At 38.2% G+C, this 20,443-nt stretch overlaps 1 protein-coding gene across 1 annotated transcript in view; it reads left to right on the top strand.

The window, feature by feature from the left end:
* Positions 1–12,700: 12,700 nt before the first annotated feature.
* Positions 12,701–20,443, top strand: part of LOC141353304 (zinc finger protein RFP-like) — a 31,554-nt gene continuing 23,811 nt past the window's right edge. The window contains exons 1-8 of the mRNA XM_073859791.1: positions 12,701–12,848; positions 13,170–13,259; positions 17,046–17,596; positions 17,700–17,795; positions 17,891–18,115; positions 18,200–18,345; positions 19,859–20,013; positions 20,105–20,251. Of these exons, the coding sequence (XP_073715892.1) occupies positions 13,190–13,259; positions 17,046–17,596; positions 17,700–17,795; positions 17,891–18,115; positions 18,200–18,345; positions 19,859–20,013; positions 20,105–20,251 (1,390 nt within the window). The 5' untranslated portion in view covers positions 12,701–12,848; positions 13,170–13,189. The remainder of the gene's footprint in view (positions 12,849–13,169; positions 13,260–17,045; positions 17,597–17,699; positions 17,796–17,890; positions 18,116–18,199; positions 18,346–19,858; positions 20,014–20,104; positions 20,252–20,443) is intronic.

A 20,443-nucleotide genomic window follows, 5' to 3' on the forward strand; every position in this document is an offset into this window, starting at 1 on the left:
TGCATTCGCACATGAGTTTGTTCTTATACTTGTTCTTATGTTAGTGAATTTGGAGTGTTCTACACGAGCAGCCGCATGGACAAGGTTGGTAATTTGCATAAAACATGCCCAAACCAGCTTCATAAAAAGGCTTTCTGCAGAGCAGTGCTGGGTCACAGAAAATTTCAGGCCGGTACGAGAGGGTGAAGTTAAATCGGTCAAAGAAGAGTGCCCAACGAGCCTGACGCGAAGACAACCTCCTGGATTTTTATGATCCGTCCAGACCAGGAAGGGCTCTGAGGATCCCTCCAACCAATGACGCCACTCCTCCAAGGCTAACTTGACTGCCAGCAGCTCCCTATTACCTATGTCATAGTTGCGTTCGGCTGGGTTAAGTCTGTGTGAAAAATAGGCACAAGGATGCACCTTTCCGTCCTTGGAAGATCGCTGAGATAAAACGGCGCCTACCCCAACGTCAGAACCATCCACCTCAACGATAAACAGCGAAGCAGGATCTGGAATAGAGAGAATAGGAGCAGAGATAAATCTTTAAATTATCAAAAGGCCTCCTGAGCCCTCTCATTCCATGCAAATTTTACTTTGGTTGAGGTGAGATCCGTAAATGGCTGGGCGACCTGGCTGTAGTTCCGGATGAATCGGCGGTAAAAATTGGCGAACCCCAAGAAACGTAACAGCTCCTTACGGGACACGGGGACAGGCCATTGGGCCACCCCTTTAATCTTGGCTGGGTCAGGACGTATCTCACGCCTTCACCAGCGGCCTTCTCCGCCTTAACATATAACTGGTTCTCCAGAAGCCTTTGAAGGACTCTGCAAACGTGTTGAGTGTGTTCCTGCATAGAGGGAGAAAAGATGCCAATATGTGTCTATCAAAAATACATAAAAGACATTACTAAATAACACTTCAGTGCTAGACCAATATTTGCCTAGATGTGCTAGGACGGCCATTCCCAAACTGTGGTCCGCGGACCACTAGTGGTCCGTGAGGGTACTGCAGGTGGTCCGTGTAAAGGCAAAATAAGAATATGTATATTTTAAGAATATGCAGTGTTGTGCCTGAACGAAAGTTCATAAACTCGTTCATATTTTGGGCGAACGTGAACTGAACGTACTGTATTACTGCCTGATGAGCGTTACTGTGAACTCGTTCATTCTGATGTCTGTGAACGGCACGCTCTCTCAGTTTACGTCGTTCAATAGGGTGCCAGATTTCTATATTCTTCCACACGAAAACCCGACTAAAACACATTGTAAACAGCCCTTAATGTGTAGCGGAAAACCACCCAATCTGGCAACACCGCCACCAGTCAGAGTTCACCAGTCACGCTGCATGCGCGCGCCATCAAAACAACACAGACGCTGCTGAAATTCCTGCCGCGCCACTCATATAGTTTAACATTAAATAACATCATATTTGTCTTAAATCGTTAATGATTATCATAGGCTGCTAACGCATATTCTGGATCTTGAAATAGACTCTGACTAAACTCACGCTATTTAACGTGCACGTGTGGTGTGCAATGCCTGCGAGTTGTCATACATGCAATGCCTCGGAGTGCTTCTCGCCAGGGGTGCAACCCCCACCCAGCATTTCAAGGTATGTGCAAACAAATACAAAAATTAAAAGACAGTCAATGCTAATGTAAACCCTGGTTGGATAAGGATTTAAAGTTGGATATGAAGATTTAAAGTTGGATATGAAGATGAAATCTGACGCATTTAGCTTCAGTGTTAAAACTAATAAAATAATTGCTGTCTGTGGTGGTTCAATATGGGCTATAATGGCAATCATTTAAAAAAAATAATATGGGAAAAAAAGAACTATAAATTAGTTCATTTTTGGAACTGTGAACTAGTTCATAATTTTGAAATATGAACTATGAACTGAACTAGTTCATTTAAAAATTTGTGAACTGTGAACTAAACTAGTTCATGTAGAAAGTGAACTTTCCCAACACTGAGAATATGTATATAAATAATACTGATATAAGAATATTGATATACATTTTAAATTAAATTGTCAAGTTATTGTGTGATTACTAAAATAGGCCAGTGGTGCTCGGCCGTGACATTCAAGTTTAGTGCCGTACAAAATGGATTGGTGTATGAATGTGGCAGCCGTTTTGTGCAGTAAACTTTCTTTTAAGAAACCTGTTGTACTGATGTGATGACCAGTTATAGTTTTAATGCTAGTAAGACTATTTAGATGTGCAGATTAATTCAGGACTTTGTGTAGACATATTTTATAATGAGTATTATGAGGTGGTCCGCGAAAATTCTTGATTACAAATAGTGGTCCACACACTCAAAAAGTTTGAAAACCCCTGTGCTAGAAGACCTGAGAGATGGAAAAGCATTCGAAAACAATAAATTGTTAGAGGACTCACTATCATCATTATCCATAATCTTATATCAAGACTTATTTGAGGTTGCTAACCCTCTTGAATCTGGGAAGAAGAAACATAAGATTTTAGCTGTGTATATGACACTGGCAAAGATTGCGCCACACAACAGGTCTTCAATTGATCCAATGCAGCTACAGTAGTCTTGTTGTGTAGCGAGTTGGACTTAAAATGTTTTGGTCAGAAAAAGATGTTTTCTGCTGCAGTGAGTGACTTGAAAGTAATGGAGGAACTGGAATTGATGGTCCCTATGGAAACATTTTGAAAGGGACTTTGATCACTATAACTGGGGACAATCTAGGGTCACACAGCATTGGAGGCTTTACTGAAAACTTCAGTAAAAGCAAATATTTCTGCCTCATAGACAGGGAATCTTTTAAGTGAACACAGACAAAGTCAGATCCTGTTAAAACTATAGAAAAAATAAATCTATAGAAACGTATAAAAAGTGTGTGACACAAGCATCATTACATGAGGAAATGACAGATGGGGTAAAGTTTGAATCAGTTTTCAATCAGTTGAAGTATTATCATGTTTGCTAGCCAGATCTCTGTTTGAGGGATTTTTTCTGCTGATCTTGCTCTGTACATTAACTATTTGATGTCAGCTGAGAAACAATTCACTTATTGCCCGCTAAAACAGAATAATATCAAACTTTCCATACAAACGCAGAGATGCAACCAACAAACGATGCAAGGAGGACCATGCAGTCCATTACATGCTGGCAGTTTATTTTGCAAAGACTACACAGTATTAGCCCAAGCTATAATTGAGGAATATCCTGAACGTTTTTTAGACACACCTGAGGATGGAGATACAGTATAACTCAAGTCAAGAGTTTAGTTTGTCAATAGAGGCAATACACTCTCACGTCTGAGAAAGCCCAGATGCTCAGACAGATGTAATGATGACCAGCCTTCAGATGTGCAAGACTTGATGGTTATGAATGTATTAGTTGGCACCCACAGGATTACCCACAGCTGCATCTCTTGAAGAGAAATTAAATGTTGGATATATTCAGCCAAGAGAGGCTAAGGGCAGCTAAGAGAGGGGAGGTTAATGAATTAATGACAATAATATATGAAGAGTTTCTTTGCAAAACGAGATAACCACCGTTTTGTTAATTGTTCAGAAATCGCGTTTTTTGGTTGTGCATTCCAATTCATTTCAATGCAACTGCAGTTGGTTTGTTTTGATTTAAACCTTCATAACTTAAAAAATACAGCTAAGTAGCACAATAAAACAAAATAATAACATGATAACATAATTATAAACATGTTTTGACAAAAATGTTAAAAAATGGATTTATCTCGTTTTGCAACAAAACTCTTCATATGTAAAGCAGTGGGGGACATAAATGCCGATCCACCCCCAGCATTATGGATATAAGTAAGAAGTGGCCTTTAGTCCTGTCTTGGAAGTTTTTATTGTCCTACTTCACTACCCTCACCATTATTGATCTACAAGATTTAATGAGGATTTGGATAGAAAGGGTAAGAGGCTTCTGGAGTTCTTTAGAGAGCAGATCTTGAAATGGAAAAAGTGAAATAAGCCCTGAAAGATGACAGAAAAGGCACTGATGGCCCTGCAGCAGTGTTAGTCATGATACAGTGATATGTTTGCAAACAATTGTGGGCTGCCGGTCATAATCTAGTTACAGCCCCCAGTTTGTGAACCACTTTTTTGTGAACACATAACTCTGACAAGCTTATGCTTGAGTGTAATTGCTTTTTAAAGTATTGGTGTTTATTTCTTTGTTCATCTACTGTAATTCTTGTAGCCAACTACAACTCCTGCTGACGCTGAGGCCCAGCTCTCCATTCCCACCAATCCAATGCTCATTGTGTTTGGTAAAGCTTTAATTAAACAAAAGTAGTCAGTTGAAGTGGTGCTTTCCAAATAAACTGCCATTTACTGTAAAAGATAGCACCCTTTTCAGTTTCCCACAGGACAATAAATAAAAGAAATGACTGAATCGTTGTTTTATGTTTGATTATTGCAGACACTGTTTTGTTGGCAAATAAGTTGATGCTGTCTATAGAGGGCCATGTTGTAATACCACATTCACATCTCATGCCAGATTTCACAACAGCCTTGCTGTCTTGCTCTGCAGTTTTCATGTATTTAATATTGAATATCAAGTTGAAGCAGCCACAATATTAGAGTTTGTTCAAAGGTTGTTCACAGCACATGTGCACACTTTTTGCTGCAAACTAATATGTAGGAAAAATGCACTGACCCAGTGAAATCACAAGGGTTGAATTTAGGTGTAATGTTTTATTATTATGGAGGCTTCAACTTAAGCATTAAAAACAATTAGTTTACTATTCCTAAATGAGTTGGGCCATATAACACTTTAATTGCAAAACGTAACTTAAATGGAAAAATTTTTAATGTTTTAAGTGCCAAAAGAATATTAATTTGTATCCTAAGAATAAAGCAAATAGATAGCAAAAGATAATGCCTGGTGTCATCAAGTAGAGGATTACCTTCAACTAATGCGGCTTTCACATAGGACGCGGTGTGCGCTGCGCTATGAAACCCATTCATTTCAATGGTTTGTTGTTGCATCGAGCAAAGCGCGTGCACAATGGAGCGCAGCTTGCACTCACGCCGCGGTCAACATTCAAAATAGTTAAACTTTTGCGCTGCGCTCTGTGACTCGCGCTACCGATCCAAACAAGCGGCAAAATCAAAGTGGACGAAAAGCTTATACTCGGAATTCCCGGAGCTTTATAATACCAGTTTACACTCCTGAGACATCGGAAGGAAAGCTGTGTCATGAAAACATGAGCAATTCAAGTTGGCATGTCAGGTGTATTTTAAGTCAGGTAGCTTGTTGTAGGTAGGCAGCTTAAAGTTACGTGAAATGGAGACGGGCAACATCAGTCTCTGTATTCCTCATCCACTATTTAACCCAAATATAAACACTGTAGTAATTTATTGAAAACCCCGCCTACTTTGGTCTGGCCAGCAGAGCGCAAATAGCTTGGCTGTGCTGACCTAGCGGCAAGCGCAGCGAAAACCGTGTCCTATGTGAAAGCCGCATAAGAAGCCAACGGGTGCCAACGTTGCTTTTATCATAAACCTTTTAGTCGAATGTGCACAGGGCTGGCGATTGCTATAGGCGGACTAGTCGGTTGCCTACCGCGACAAATGTGTTGGGGGCGCCGGGTGCCCTCTGGTTGGAGGGGAGTTGCGTTACGTTAGTCAAGCGCTCGGCTGCTGGCATGTTTATCTAAAATGAAGCGGTCTACTAAACCCTCTGGCGCACAGGAACGAAGACGCAGAAAGGACGAAGATAAGAAGAAAGCCCAGGTAACGTTAAGTCTGTTCATAGCAGTTGATCCATGATCCGAACGTTCGGCTCGCATGCCATTTGTGGATTAATACGCAAGTTTGAATTGGAAAAGTTTATATTTTGCACATGTTTAAAGGGCACATACAAACAAAATGATATCCAAAGTATTCTTTTTATAATAAAAACATTTGATTATTTCTTAAGTTTATGTATAGATTAGAGTCAAAAACCAGGTCCAAGCTTCTCTAAAATAAGACAGTAACCTCAATTAACCTACTTAAGTCTGTGTCATTAATGTTAATCATACAACCAAAGAGAAAATCACTTCTGCAGTTCTAAAAAATAATAATTATATTTAATTTATACAATAAAGACTGTATTATTATTCATTTCCTTTGATTTTTGTATCTAATGCTAATTTTAGACCTTATTTTCTTCTTTTTTATAAATGTTTGTAATTTCTTGATTTTTATTGTTATTGTGCCTGAAAAACTACATTGTGATCCGAACGGTGAGTTTTGTGATCCGTCACATCCCTAGTGTTACGTTATCAAACAAAAAAAAATTACTTAGTATTGGACGTTTCATTGCTGTCACTAAGCTATCTCTAGCTATAGCTAGGCTGTTTATGTTCAGTAATGGTCCAGTAATTGTACTTATCCCGCAATAGTTAGTTTGTCTAGAACAAAGCACTCAAATACCTCATATGGGTAATATACTTTTGCCGCAATAGGTAGCCTGTCTGGAACTGAGCGGTTTCTAAACCACAATAATGTATGACACTTGCATTACATGCCAACAGCCCCTACGCTAATAGAATTCTGTTTTTCTCTGCCTGTCTCGTCCTCGACCCCGAGGACAATGAGACAAACAGACCCAGTTCCTGCTGCTGTGAAGGTCATCACACCACTGATCTACTGGCTGTCCTTCAACGTGATGCCCAGCCGATGCGCAACCAAAGACCACCGGCTGAACCAGTTTAATCCACTTACCCGCTTCCTATCCCTACCGTGTTCATATATCACTGATTCTTGAGAGTCGGGACAAAACAGGTTTTAAAAAACTGTTTTTTAAAATACACACTATATCAATTAAAGTTATATGTTTCTGCAGAGAAAGGTCTTAGCTATTAACCATGTAAAGGAACAGGTTCTAAATAAAAACACATTTTAAAAAAATAAACATGTTTCCCTTCAGAACTGGATTTGTGTCAACTCCATCAGACACACTAAAAAGTATAAAATTGGAATTCTTTCAATCCAACCAGAATCTAATGTTCTCAAGTATATTGTAATAGTGTTTAGTTACTCTGATATGTAAAAAAAATACTGTATATAAACTTAGGTTGTGATTCCACACTATTCTGAAAACTTAGATTTCTAAATATTAGCATTTTCAAACATTGATTTTAACTTCAATATTGTAAAAACAATTTCCTTAAATAAATAAAACATAAGAGATGGTAGATCAAATGGTCCTTTATTACAAAAACAACATAAACTGAAGAAAAAATATATTTTCCCCCAAAAGATTAAAAAAAAATACATCCAACGTTGTTGGAAGATCTGACGGTGTTGACAAAAAACTGATGGTGTTGACAAAAAATATGTGTGCATTGCTGATTATTGAACAGATGTGCTCTTCAAACACTACTACTAAAACTACTCATTGTTATTAGAGTATTGAACTAACTGTAAAGCAAACTATAATAAAGATATTGCACATACACCGTTTCCTACTATCAAAAAAAGAACAATAAGGGAAACCAGGGGCCCTCCTCCGCCTCTGTTTTCATTTCACATGTGTGTGTTTGGGTGTGGTGGATGTATGATTGCCCTGCATCATATATATACATATATATATTCACACAGTCACCGGCCACTTTATTAGGTACACCTGTCCAACTGCGCGTTAATGCAAATTTCTAATTAGCCAATCACATGGCAGCAACTGAATGCATTTAGGCATGTAGACATGGTCAAGACGATCTGCTAAAGTTCAAGCCGAGCTTCAGAATGGGGAAGAAAGGTAATTTAAGTGACTTTGAATGTGGCATGGTTGTTGGTGCCAGACGGGCTGCTCTGAGTATTTCAGAAACTGCTGATCTACTGGGAATTTCACACACAACCATCTCAAGGGTTTACAGAGAATGGTCCAAAAAAGAGAAAATATCCAGTGAGTGGCAGTTTTGTGGGCGCAAATACCTTGTTGATGTCAAAGGTCAGAAAAGAATGCCCAGCCTGGTTCGAGCTGATAGAAAGGAAAAAGTAAGTCAAATAACCACTTGCTACAACCGAGGTATGCAGAAGAGCGAGCATCTCTGAACACACAACACGTCGAACCTTGAGGCGGATGGGCTACAGCAGCAGAAGACCATACTGGGTGCCACTCCTGACAGCTAAGAACAGGAAACTAAGGCTAAAACTCACACAAGCTCACCAAAATTGGACAATAGAAGATTGGAAAAACGTTGCCTGGTCTAATGGGTCTTGATTTCTGCTGCAACATTCAGATGGTAGAGTCAGAATTTGGCGTCAACAACATGAAAGCATGTATCCATCCTGCCTTGTATCAACGGTTCAGGCTGGTGGTGGTGGTGTAATGGTGTGGAGGATATTTTCTTGGAACACTTTGGGCCCATTAGTATGACCATGTTCATCCCTTTATGACCACAGTGTACCCATCCTCTGATGGCTACTTCCAGCAGGATAACGTGCCATGTCATAAAGCGCAAATCATCTCAGACTGGTTTCTTATACATGACAATGGGTTCACTGTACTCAAATGGCCACGACAGTCACCAGATCTCAAACCAATGGAGTATCTTTGGGATGTGGTGGAACAGGAGCTTTGTGCCCTGGATGTGCAGCTGACAAATCTGCAACAACTGCTTGATGTTATCATGTCAATATGGACCAAAATCTCTGAGGAATGTTTCCAGTACCTTGTTGAATATGTGCCATGTTACACAATAACAAGCAGACCACTGCCTGCCCATTCTTTACAAGTCAGATGCGTATGGTTAAATAATGTAATTCATGCTATATGTGCATTTATGTGTAAATAAAACCCTGAAATAATGGTTTAATCCTTCACTATATTCACGAATAATATTATAATCGCACATTAAGAGGTTATTGGTGGATTTGTCAACTCCATCAGCTTACAGGTCAACTCCGTCAGAAATAGAACCTGACGGAGTTGACGTCTGACGGAGTTGACATAAGGGCATGTATTTTTCCTCCAAAACATTTATTGTAAACTGCAGCTAGGTACTTTTTCCTCAGTTGGTAGCTGTCCCAATAACCTCACTAAAATGCTTAAATTCGATCCACTATGGTTTTAAAAAAGTATCTTAACAGAAAGATGGTGTTGACATGGTGCAGCTGTGACCATAGGAATATTCACATTGTTTGTCTAAAATATATAACAAATGTAAACATAACAGAGAATGTGTGGTAGTGCTGCATTCACCACAGGCAGGGAGATGAAAAGGGGTCCTCAAGGATATAGGTGACCTGAATTTCCTGATTTAAATAGCTTTATAAAAAAGAGTTGACAGAAACTGAGGACACAACTTTAATAGGCAGATTTTTATGGAAAATATTGTTTGATGTTCACTTCCTGCATTGTTTTTTTATATTTATACCCCTTATTTTTTATTGGATATGTATGTTTTCACAATTGTAGAGCTTTTTTAAAGTTTTTTGGGATGATTAATATTGTGACCTCTTGCTGAGGACAAGTGCAATAACATGGACCTTCTAACTACAGACCACACATTAAAAAAAGAAATCCCCCCAAAAATAAATAAGTTTTCTAAAAATCAGATATGTATATACAATTCCTTTAGATTTAACTTTGTAATTATGTCAATCATGATGAATTTCTTAATTTTTGCTATAAATTAGACTTCTAAATGGGACATGTTTTGTCCCGACTCTCAAGAATCAGTGAACTATAGAAAAACTTAAGTGCTATTACTCAGAGCATGATTATGCAAATGAAGGTCAAAAATAACAAAATGGCTACGACAGTCAGTGAAGGGCGTATTCATTCAATACGTTAAGCCAATCATATGCCCGGCCACAGCTCATATTCGATTGCCATTGGCTCGTACTTTTGTCATTCTTTGAAGGCAGAAAGAAAGCCGCGCTTCATTTGTCCGTGCTCCTCTAGAAGGGAGGGAAATTTTTAGTGAACGAGAAATATGAGTCAATGAATGGCGTGAACGAGAACGATTCATTCACCTAAAAGATTCGTTCAAAAAGAATGATTCGTTCACGAACGTAACATCACTAGTGTGCACGTGTGTGTGTGTTCAGTCTTTCCATTAGGACTTGCAGCATATTACTTGGTGCTCTCTGCAAGTGTGTCCACCACAACAGATGCAAGTGCTGACTGTTCTTTTTTTGTTCTGTACACCACTTGCATGTTCCCTTCTTCACTCCTGAGCTGCTGTTGCCTTCTGTCAGTGGATTTCTGTCTAGAGGGACAGCTACAGGCTGAAACTACTAGCTATACTAACCCTACACACACACACACACACACACACACACACACACACGCTGTTATACTCCATATAACTCAATGTACAAGCCAGAAAATAAGCTCTGTTTTTTGCACAGGCCTACTAAAGGGTTAATAGTGCCACATGGTGATCCACAGTAAAAATGACAAATTTTACCTCTTAGCAAAAGGAAAAACCGCCAACATTCAAAAATGCATGATAATAAGGTGTCATGGCTCTGCATTCAAAAAATTTTGTTATAATGGAAGTCAATGGGGGGAAAAACACAAACAACTAATTAGGGAGAGAAAAAAATGAAAACTGATGCTGCACAAAAACTAAAAATGCATCAAAGCCAATGTTTTTACCAATCTTTGACAAGCCCAAGACTCTGAAAAAGGTAAAAAAATCCAGTCCACAATCACTTTTTATATTGAAAATCTGTAATTTTGTGTGTTTTGTCCTATCAAATCAGTGACACCACTTATGAACTTGGCAATTAAAGAGTTAAAATCATGGAAATGTTTTAAGCATTGGTAGTTTTGATCAGTACTGAGGCCGATTAACAGATTTATGAAAAAAAATTGTAGAAAAATATTAATCTTATGCATTTTTACAGCCGTTTAATTTAGTGGGTTTTTTTGTACACGAACAACCCGAAAGAGTAGTAAATTTGCCCACTGTATATTGTTGAGTTTTTGAAAAAATTTCAAAGCATTTTCTCAAAATATGTGTATATATAAGATTTGCCACCGAAAATCATTCCATTTGTTGAAACAGAGAGAAAGTTGTTTCCAAATTAAGACATAAGAAAACAAAAATGGCCTCAACAACCCACAAGAGTTAAGTGGAGTAAAAATACTCAAGTACTGTCCAACTCTGTGGGGTGGTTTCCTGGACAAGGATTAGCTGTTTTTAAATGTTTTTAGCAGCAGCACTCAACATTAGTTTGGTGCACACAGGGGTAAAAAGTACCCCCATGTGTACAATGAAATATACTGCTATATCTTTAAAGGCGGAGTCCATGATGTTTGAAAGCCAATGTTGATATTTGAAATCACCTAAACAAACACGCCCCTACCCCAATAGAATCTGACGTTCTGTTGATAGACCCGCCCCACACATACGCAACCCGCCAAGTATGTCGGTTAGTAAACACGCTCCTTACTGCTGAGGCTGGCTATTAGTGTGTTTTGGTAGTCGGCCCGTCTCCTTTTCCAAAGCGTTTTTCAAACATCATGGACTCCGCCTTTAATGTGGTGGGCCTATTTTTCTGCTGGAGGACCTGGACATCCTGATCAGATTCATGGCATCATGGATTCTATGAAATACCAACAGATAAAAAATCTAAACCTGACTGTCCCTATTAGATCATATAATGGACCATGGTTGGATCTTCATTCAGGGCAATGATCCAAAACAAACATCAAAACTAACACAAAAATGAGTCACTCAGCACAAAACGAAGCTTCTGCCATGACAATCCCAGTCCCCTGACCTGAACCCTAAAGAAAATGAGTCTGGAGAAAAAGGATCTGGAGAGATTCTGCATGAAGGAATGATCTCTGATCTCTTGTCAGGTGTTCTCCAAACTCATCAGGCATTATAGGTGAAGACTCAGATCTGTTCTCTTGGGAAAATGAGGTTGCAAAAAGAATTGAATAAAAGGGTATGATTAATTGTGAGCAGTGTATATTAGAGAAACATATTTCTCTCTTAATGAGAATTTCCCCCATTTAAAATTATTATTCTCCAATGAAAGGTAGGATTTTTGTAGATTTTTTAAATTAAAGATCAAAAGTATTAACAATGCAGATTTATTTTCACAGCCTTCTTTGGTCATATAAGGGTATGAATCATTTTGAGCATGACTGTATATACTACGTTAGTTTAGAGCTTAACCTAAACCTACACTAGACACTTCATTTTTAGAGAGCTACAACCAAGTCTCTCTCCACTCATTTAAAGCTAAAACACTTGAATGTTTTGTTTTCAACCAGGTGTCATCCCTCCTTTCACAGAATAGAGTCAGGAGGTTTTTGTTCACTGTTCTTTGCTGGTGAGATGATCTTCCCAATTCTATCTGGACGACCGAATCAATCACACTATTTAAAAAACTGCTGAAAACTCTTCATTTATCTTGCAAATAACAAAATCTTTGCCTTAAGTCTCTCTTTTCTTAATCTCTAATTCATCTGTTACTATACATGAAATTTAGAAGCACTGAATTTAACTTATCAGTGTCTATGTTTAAATGTAATATTCATGCACTTTATCTTATTTCAAGTCTTGATCTTATTTTTAATTTGATCAATTTTGTGTGTGACCATATAATCAGATGCTTCTTTAACCTGGGGAATACATTTATCAATCTATAAATATAAACATTTAATATAATCTCTGTATTGAAGCTGTATATAAACACCTACCAAACACACATCATACAGATCAGCTCTGTATGTAAGAGGAAATGTGGGAGGAGCTATGACATCATCAGTAAGTGACAGCTTTAAGTGAAAATGAAACTAAACTGAGGGTCTACTTTCTGCAAGCCTTTAAACTCTTTATCTCTTCAAGAAAGAAGATATTTGAGACATTTAAAGCCGTACATGAACACATCTGAGACTCATTCACAGGTAACATGATAAAAAATATGAGAAATTTCTCTGAACAAGTTTCTAATGTTAGTGTTCTGCTTCAGTAGGGTTTAGGCCTAACTAGAACACATTAGACTTAGTCAGGTTAACACATAAGTTAAATTAGTTGAACTGTTTTAATCTACAGTAAAATGATAATATGGTAGTAATAAAACAAAGTGAAGTAAATTAAAGTTTAGTGTTTGCTGTCATTGAGCCACGCAGCTAAAGAACCAGGAAGTACAGTATGTGAACTGAAGACAGAATGAAAAACTGAAACGCTGTAAAATGTGATTTGTGTTGTGATTGTTTCCTAAAAAGCTTTAAAGGGAAGACGAACAATGGCAGAATCTTCCCCAACATCACCAAAACCAAAAAAGACCAGAAGAGAGAGAATGAGTGACCCTCCATGTAAGCAAACAACCCAAAGCACATTATTTATTATATGAAATCTTATCATTTATTTAAGACATATGGTCAGGCCCGGCGCCACGAGGGGGCAAAAGGGGGCATTGCCCCCTCAGATCTGATTTGTGCCCCCTCTGTTTCATTTTTGTATTCATGGTTAAAATGTTCAACCTTTTGATTTAAATAATAATTTAACCTTATCCCCATATGGGATTTAGAATGTTCAGTGACGTGACATTACTGCCAGATTCAAACGTCTTTCGCGTTGGTTGATGCTGAGCCAGATGGACGAGCTCAGCGCTGTCATATCAATGCAGTTTTTTCAACCTCATAATGTTTATTTTAGATTTCAGACATTTAAATACACATAAGCACTGGTAAAACAATAGCCTACATTTAGTTTGTTAAATACACACTGATGTCTGTGGATGCAGCAATACAAATCTGTTCAAATAAGATATAATTTGCAAATAATATATAAATATTATTTTCAATGTGTTATTCATATCAGACGTGACAAACACAGTGGAAGTAACTATACGGTTTATTTTATTGTTATAAAGGTTATAATGATACCTGTTTGAAATACGGGGATGCGCACCTGTCAATCAGCTATTACATAACAGAGCGAGGCCAGAGATGAACGTGCTCTTAAACAGGAAAAATATATGGAATAATTTGTGCATCTTTAAATAACTGTAAGAATACATTTTCTTTAAATATCATTTTTGTCATATAAAGTTTTAGGAGATAATAATGTTTTTTCCACTTTTATTGCTTAGACTTGTTAATGCGGTTAACAGCGTTTTTTTGCGCATTTACCTCAGAGTTTATTTCAGTAATGTTGCTGTTTTTCCGGTAATAATAATACAATTTACATGTCAATCCTGCTTCCTTGTCCGTTTATTAATTTCATTATGCTGTTGTGTTAAAGGTGACATAGAATGATTAAACAGGGTATTTATCCTTGTACTGTGATGTGACGTAGACAAAAAAAAATTTGTTTGGGTCTGTAATGCCTTAGAAGCTTCCTAAAAACCTCTCTCAGATAGCCCTATTAGGGTGGGGGATTTTAAACAAGTGGTTTTGCACCTATTTGGCTCCCCCTACTGGCTTAACTTGCAATCTCATTACTGATTGGCTGACTTTGCTGCCACTAAAAAAATGTAGCCAATTATTTTAAAGTGGAGGGGCAGTTAGATGCCTGTGATGTCATAAGCATCGGTTTTTCAGATTGGGCTGTTTGCTGGCTGACATTTCGAAGAGAGGAATTTCTATGAGACTGAGATGTTTAGCATGTTTAGCACTTTTTGTATGTTTGTGAATGTGGGTAGACTACCATTATTCAACAAAGACAAGGTAAAAATTGTTTTTCCATTCTCTGTCCCCTTTAAGTTATATGTGGGTATTTATTGCCATATGAGACGTTCATTGCCGTTATATGAATACTCTCATCTAATATTAAAATAATATGTGGAATAATGGTGCATCGTTGAATAACTGTAAGAATACAGTTCCTTTGAAAATAATTTTTGTCAAAGTTTTGATCAATAATAATGTTGTGAGTATTGCCATTGCCGTTGAATACTCTCATCTATAATATGGAAATCACATAAATATATGTGGTATACTGCAAAGTTACCCTGCTAATTTTAATATATGTGGGGATAAATAAACCTTTGCAAATCTGTTGAGTTGATCCATTCATGTCCTGACCACCAGGCTAGAGATTTTAAACATCCTTAATCCACACTTACTAGTCTATCAAATAATATCTCATGATCTATGATCATGATCATTACACTGTTTAAATTTTGCTAGTCAGTTTCTGGTTACCTGTGCAGTTGCATATGGAGTGTTTTATGGAGCGCTGCATTTAAAAACCTGTCGTTCCAAAGCGAGATCTCAATGTGTATTGTTCATTGATGGTATAAAGTTGTAGGACAGGTGGACAAGTTTTGTTGTTGGAGCTGGACCATAGAACAATAGAGTCATATTCTGTGTCTATTTTTGGGAGACCTGTTGTCTCTCTCCGCGGGGGTCGCGGATGCCCAGGAGCTGATCTGTATTTCACTCCCTCTCTCTTCTCCCTTAAGGTTTTGGTTACTGGAAATATACTAAACACATGTAACATTGGGTATATCATATGTTGTGATGCCACAAAGGTTTCATCTTCATGTTTGGTTTCGTTTTAAAGGTGATGGTGCGATGGTTAAAAAGGTCTAATTTCTATAATTCTAAGAGAAAGTGTAACAAAGTTTAAAACTTAAAGACATAGGGGTGGTTTCCCGGACAGGGATTAAACTAGTCCTAGACTAAAATAAATGTAAAAGCTGTCCAAACTGAAAACATCTTGCCCTGACATATCTTAAAATACATCAGTGCCCTTTGTTTGACCTCAAAATGCACACAAGTAATGTTTTTAATAAGGCATGTTTGTTTAAACTAGTTATATTTCATAATTAAACTAAGGCTTAGTCTTGGCTTAAGCTAATCCCTGTTCGGGAAACCACCCCATAATATGTACTCCTGCGAGGGGTGTCACATCATGAGAAGATCTAGATTACAGATGGTTAACAGTCCCATTTGGTGCTCCTCTTTAGGTCACGAGAACGGACCAACCAAATCCTGATTTGAGATTTAATATTCTTTGTCTCATTCTGTGTATATAAGGTGGCTTGGCAAGAGACTCGGGGAAGTATTCTTTAGCAAGAAACTTCCCCACCCTTTGGGTGTGTGTATTCAAACATCATGGAAGAAATCTTTAACAAGAATCTTTCTAAACCATTTTGAGTATATTATATTCATGATGGAAGTACTCTGTAGCCAGAGTGTCTTTTGCCAGGTATGACTTTGTAACTTTTGCAACTGTTGATAATTTTAATTAATTGGAATTGAATCATATTCTGTATGATATTCTTTAATTTTAGTTTGAAGCTGAAACCTGCCTGGTATAATAAATTGTTACATTTGATTCATTTAAGTTCTTCAGAAATTGTATTGATTTATTTTAATTCTTTCAGAAATTATTATGACCTTCAGAAATTGTTTTGATTTAGTTTAATTCTTTCAGAAATTATTATGACCAGTAGATTAGAAGGAGTCTGGTATTACCGCAAGATTATTCTGTCAGGATATGATCACACTAGTGTTTTGATGGTCGAATGGAGCATGGGCCACATTCATTAAAACTCTCAGATTTCTGTCTATCACCTGACTTAGCAAGTTACATGATCTTGACTAAAGTAATTATTTTTATGATCGGAGCAAGCATGGAGCGGCCAGACATAAAGTATTAGTTTATGCTTTAACCTCTAACTAAGATCAGACTGACAATTTTGTGTCTGTGAAATATACGCAACAGCCGATGTACACTCTGTGCGATATCGGGTCCCTAATGAACGAATAATTAAGACTATGGGAATTAATAAATAATCAAACATCTAAATTATGATCAACAGATAATTGGAATAATGCACGAAATTATTACTATATTAAATTGGAGTCAGATTATAATTTAAACACAGAGGTCAAAGAAATTAATTTAATCCTGATTAAATTAAATTCCTGGAATTATTATTCTAGAAGCGCTGAGGAAGGAGCGAACACGAGACCCCTTCACCCACTCCACTTGTATCCGTCGTTGGGCTAGTGGGTGGCTCCTTACAAAGTTAAGCCCCCTCAACAATTTCACATGCCCCCCCAGTCATTTCATCCTGCAGCCGGGCCTGCATACGGTAAATAGTGTTTAAGTAATAAATTTTGATGATTTCTCTCTGTGTTTTTCAGCTCTCTCATCCTCCAGTGTTTCTCTGTCTGAAGAGCTTCAGTGTTGTGTGTGTCTGGATGTGTTCAATGATCCAGTCAGCACTCCATGTGGACACAACTTCTGCAGGATCTGTCTGAAACAGTGCTGGGACAACAGTCAGATCTACAGCTGTCCATACTGTAAAGAAACATTCAGTAAAAGACCAGAGCTCAAGATCAACACAACACTTAGAGAGATCACGCTGATCTTTAAAGAAAAGTTCAGTCTGAGAAGATCTGAAGTCCTCTGTGACGTCTGTGATGAAAAAAAACTGAAAGCCCTGAAGTCCTGCCTGATGTGTCAGACATCTTACTGTCAAACTCACCTGGACCTTCATGAGAAAGTGACTTTAAAGAAACACAAACTGCTGGATCCTGTGGAGAATATAAAGGACTATATATGTGAGAAACATGAGAGACCTCTGGAGCTCTTCTGTAGAGATGATCAGACATGTGTTTGTGTGTTTTGTACTGATGGAGATCACAAGAATCACAACACTGTTCCTCTAGAGGAGGAGAGAAAAGTGAAGAAGGTACGAGTTCATAACAACACTTATACATGCTTTATTCATCTGTTATACATATTCAAACAACATGATCTTTTGTCAGAAGATGATCAAATGTGTCTGTCTATAGACTCAACTGATGAAGACACAGACAGACATTCAGCAGATGATCCAGAAGAGAATCAAGAAGATTCAAGACATCAAACACTCAGCAGAACTCAGAAAAGTGAGTTGAAGATGTGAAATATTTGATGGATCATAATGTTTTGATTTGTCTTATAAATAAAGGTGATGAATTGTAATGAAAAACTGATTTCTCAGAGAAGCAGAGAGCAGGAGAAAGCAGCGAGTGTTGAGCTTTTCAGTGATCTCATCAGATCCATTGAGAGATGTCAGACTGAGCTGCTGGAGATGATGGAGAAGGAACAGAAACAGGATGAAGATCTCATTAAAGATCTGGAGCAGGAGATAACGCTGCTGAAGTGGAGAGACAGTGAACTTCTGGAGAAGATCACAGACAGTGAAGATCATCTTCAACTCATACAGGTCAATGTCTCTCTTTCTCTCTCTCTCTCTCTCTCTCTCTCTCTAATACTGATGGATTTCTTCTCTCTATCTCTCCTGCTGTAGATTGACCCATCATCCCTGTACAGACCTCTAGACATGAAGAACTGGTCTGAGATCAGTACGAAGTCTCATGTGAGTGTGGGGACTCTAGAGAGAGCTCTGACTCAACTACAAGAGACTCTTAGTGAGAAACTCACTCAGACTGGTGGGTCAATATTAGTTTATCAAATCTCGGTGATTATTTTTATTCATTAAGTTTGTGCACTCCAAAACAGTAAACTGTTGATTCTTTAACACATTTCATTTCAGGGACATTTCATCCGTAGAAACCTTAATCTTCATTGAAAGTGGGTCATATTTGTAGTCAAAATGTAACATAAATGTAGAATTTGGTGCCTAGTTGACGGAGAAAAGACAGAACGTGACTTTAGGGCGCATTTGTATGGAAAACAACTCCCACAAAGCACAGCTCTGCAAGCCACTCCCATTAATCAGCACACCGCTCAGATATGCTATTGTGCACATAAATGCCACGTTAGTATAAGAAAGAAAATAGAAACACTCACTTTTATAGTCAGACGTCCGTTTATCCCCGCAGGTTTTGGCTGTCGCTTCCAGTTTAGGTTTCTAAAATATAAATCCAGGACGCCGCTGTCCATATACCAACCCTATATCACGAAATTGCGTGACCACCCCACGCATGGACCAGCGCGACAATGCCACGCTTTGCCGCGTTTGAGCGCTTTTCTGTTTGTGTCACTGTCACGTATTGGTTACTCAACTTTTTTGTCCTATTTTCAAACCATTGTCGCTTCGGTTTAGGGTTAGATTTGGTGCTTGTGTTATATGTCAATTTAAGTATTTGTCACTTTAAGTATTGGTTTATAAAATAAAAAGATACAATACTTATTCTTTTATATTTTCTAAACTTTAACCAATTGTCACCTGACGTTGGGGTTAGAGTTTGTTTAGGTAAGGGTGTCATTTTATGTAAATCTAACCCTAAACCGAAGCGACAATGGTAAGAAATTAGGACAAAAAAGTTGAGTAACCAATACGTGACAGCGACACAAACAGAAAGCGTGACATGCTCACGCTCAAACGCGGCAAAGCGTGACATTGTCACGCTGGTCCATGCGTGAAATAGTCACGCAATTTCGTGATACTGGGTTGCCATATACGGTACGAAGCTTGGGTGTTTGTTTCATCACACAAACGAATTGTGTCGTAGCAGCAGGCTTCGCTCAGTTTCTTATTTATTTTTGAGAGCGCCAAACATGTAAATATTCCCAAAGAAGAAAATGCAGCACCCTGCACACAAAAGCGTCCACCGCACAATATGTACACTCCCTGACAAAAGTTTTGTCACTTGTGTACAAATTGACCTGAAGTGCCGCTAAAATATATTTCTAATCAAGTTTGTTTTCAAGAAATGGCTCATTTTAATCCCAACAGCTTTTGTAATAATGTTTCAGTGCAAAACGAAACTGTCAAAAAGTATTCTAATATTCACAGCTTGGTAAAGCCCATGGACTCAATTTTTGCAAAGACATAAGTGTTGTCACCTTGTCATTTGAGCTTCATATGTGACTAATAATGGATCAATTAGGTCTCAGATGTGTATAAAAAGAACCTCAGTACACTTGACCTTTACATCAACTGCAACTAGACCTCTGCAAACATGCCTAAGATTCACCCTGAGACTAAAGTTTTGATTATCAGGAGGCTGAAGACCAGATCCACTGCTGATGTGGCAGACACCTTCAATGTGTCTCAGCATCAAGTACAGAGGATAAAAAAAAGATTTGAAGAGACTGGAGATGTTTTTGAGAAGCCCAGGTCAGGCAGATCCCGCAAGACAACTGCTCGAGAGGACCGTTTGTTGGCTCAAAAATCCAATGTCAGCCCATTTTCCACTGCAGCAGAGCTCCATGAGACCTGGTCACCTGAAGTGCCTGTGTCAACCAGAACAGATTGTCGGATTTGTCTCGAAATGGCCTCCATGGTTGAATCAGTGCCCAGAAGCCAGCACTAAACAAAAGACAATTGAAAAACTGTGTGGCATTTGCCAAGGCCCACAACCTGCTAAAAGGATGGACACTGGAAAAGCAGAAGGTAAATTTTTCAGATAAATCTTCTTTTGAATTACACCACAGTCGCCCCAAATATTGCAGGAGACCTACTGGAGCCCACATGGATAAGAGATTCACCCAGAAAACTGTGAAGTTTTGTTGCGGAAAAATCATGGTCTGGTTGCATCCAGTAAGGGGGTGTGCGAGAGATCTGCAGGGTGGAAGGCAACGTCAA

This window comes from Misgurnus anguillicaudatus, chromosome 21, assembly GCF_027580225.2.
Source record: "Misgurnus anguillicaudatus chromosome 21, ASM2758022v2, whole genome shotgun sequence".
Taxonomy (NCBI): domain Eukaryota; kingdom Metazoa; phylum Chordata; class Actinopteri; order Cypriniformes; family Cobitidae; genus Misgurnus; species Misgurnus anguillicaudatus.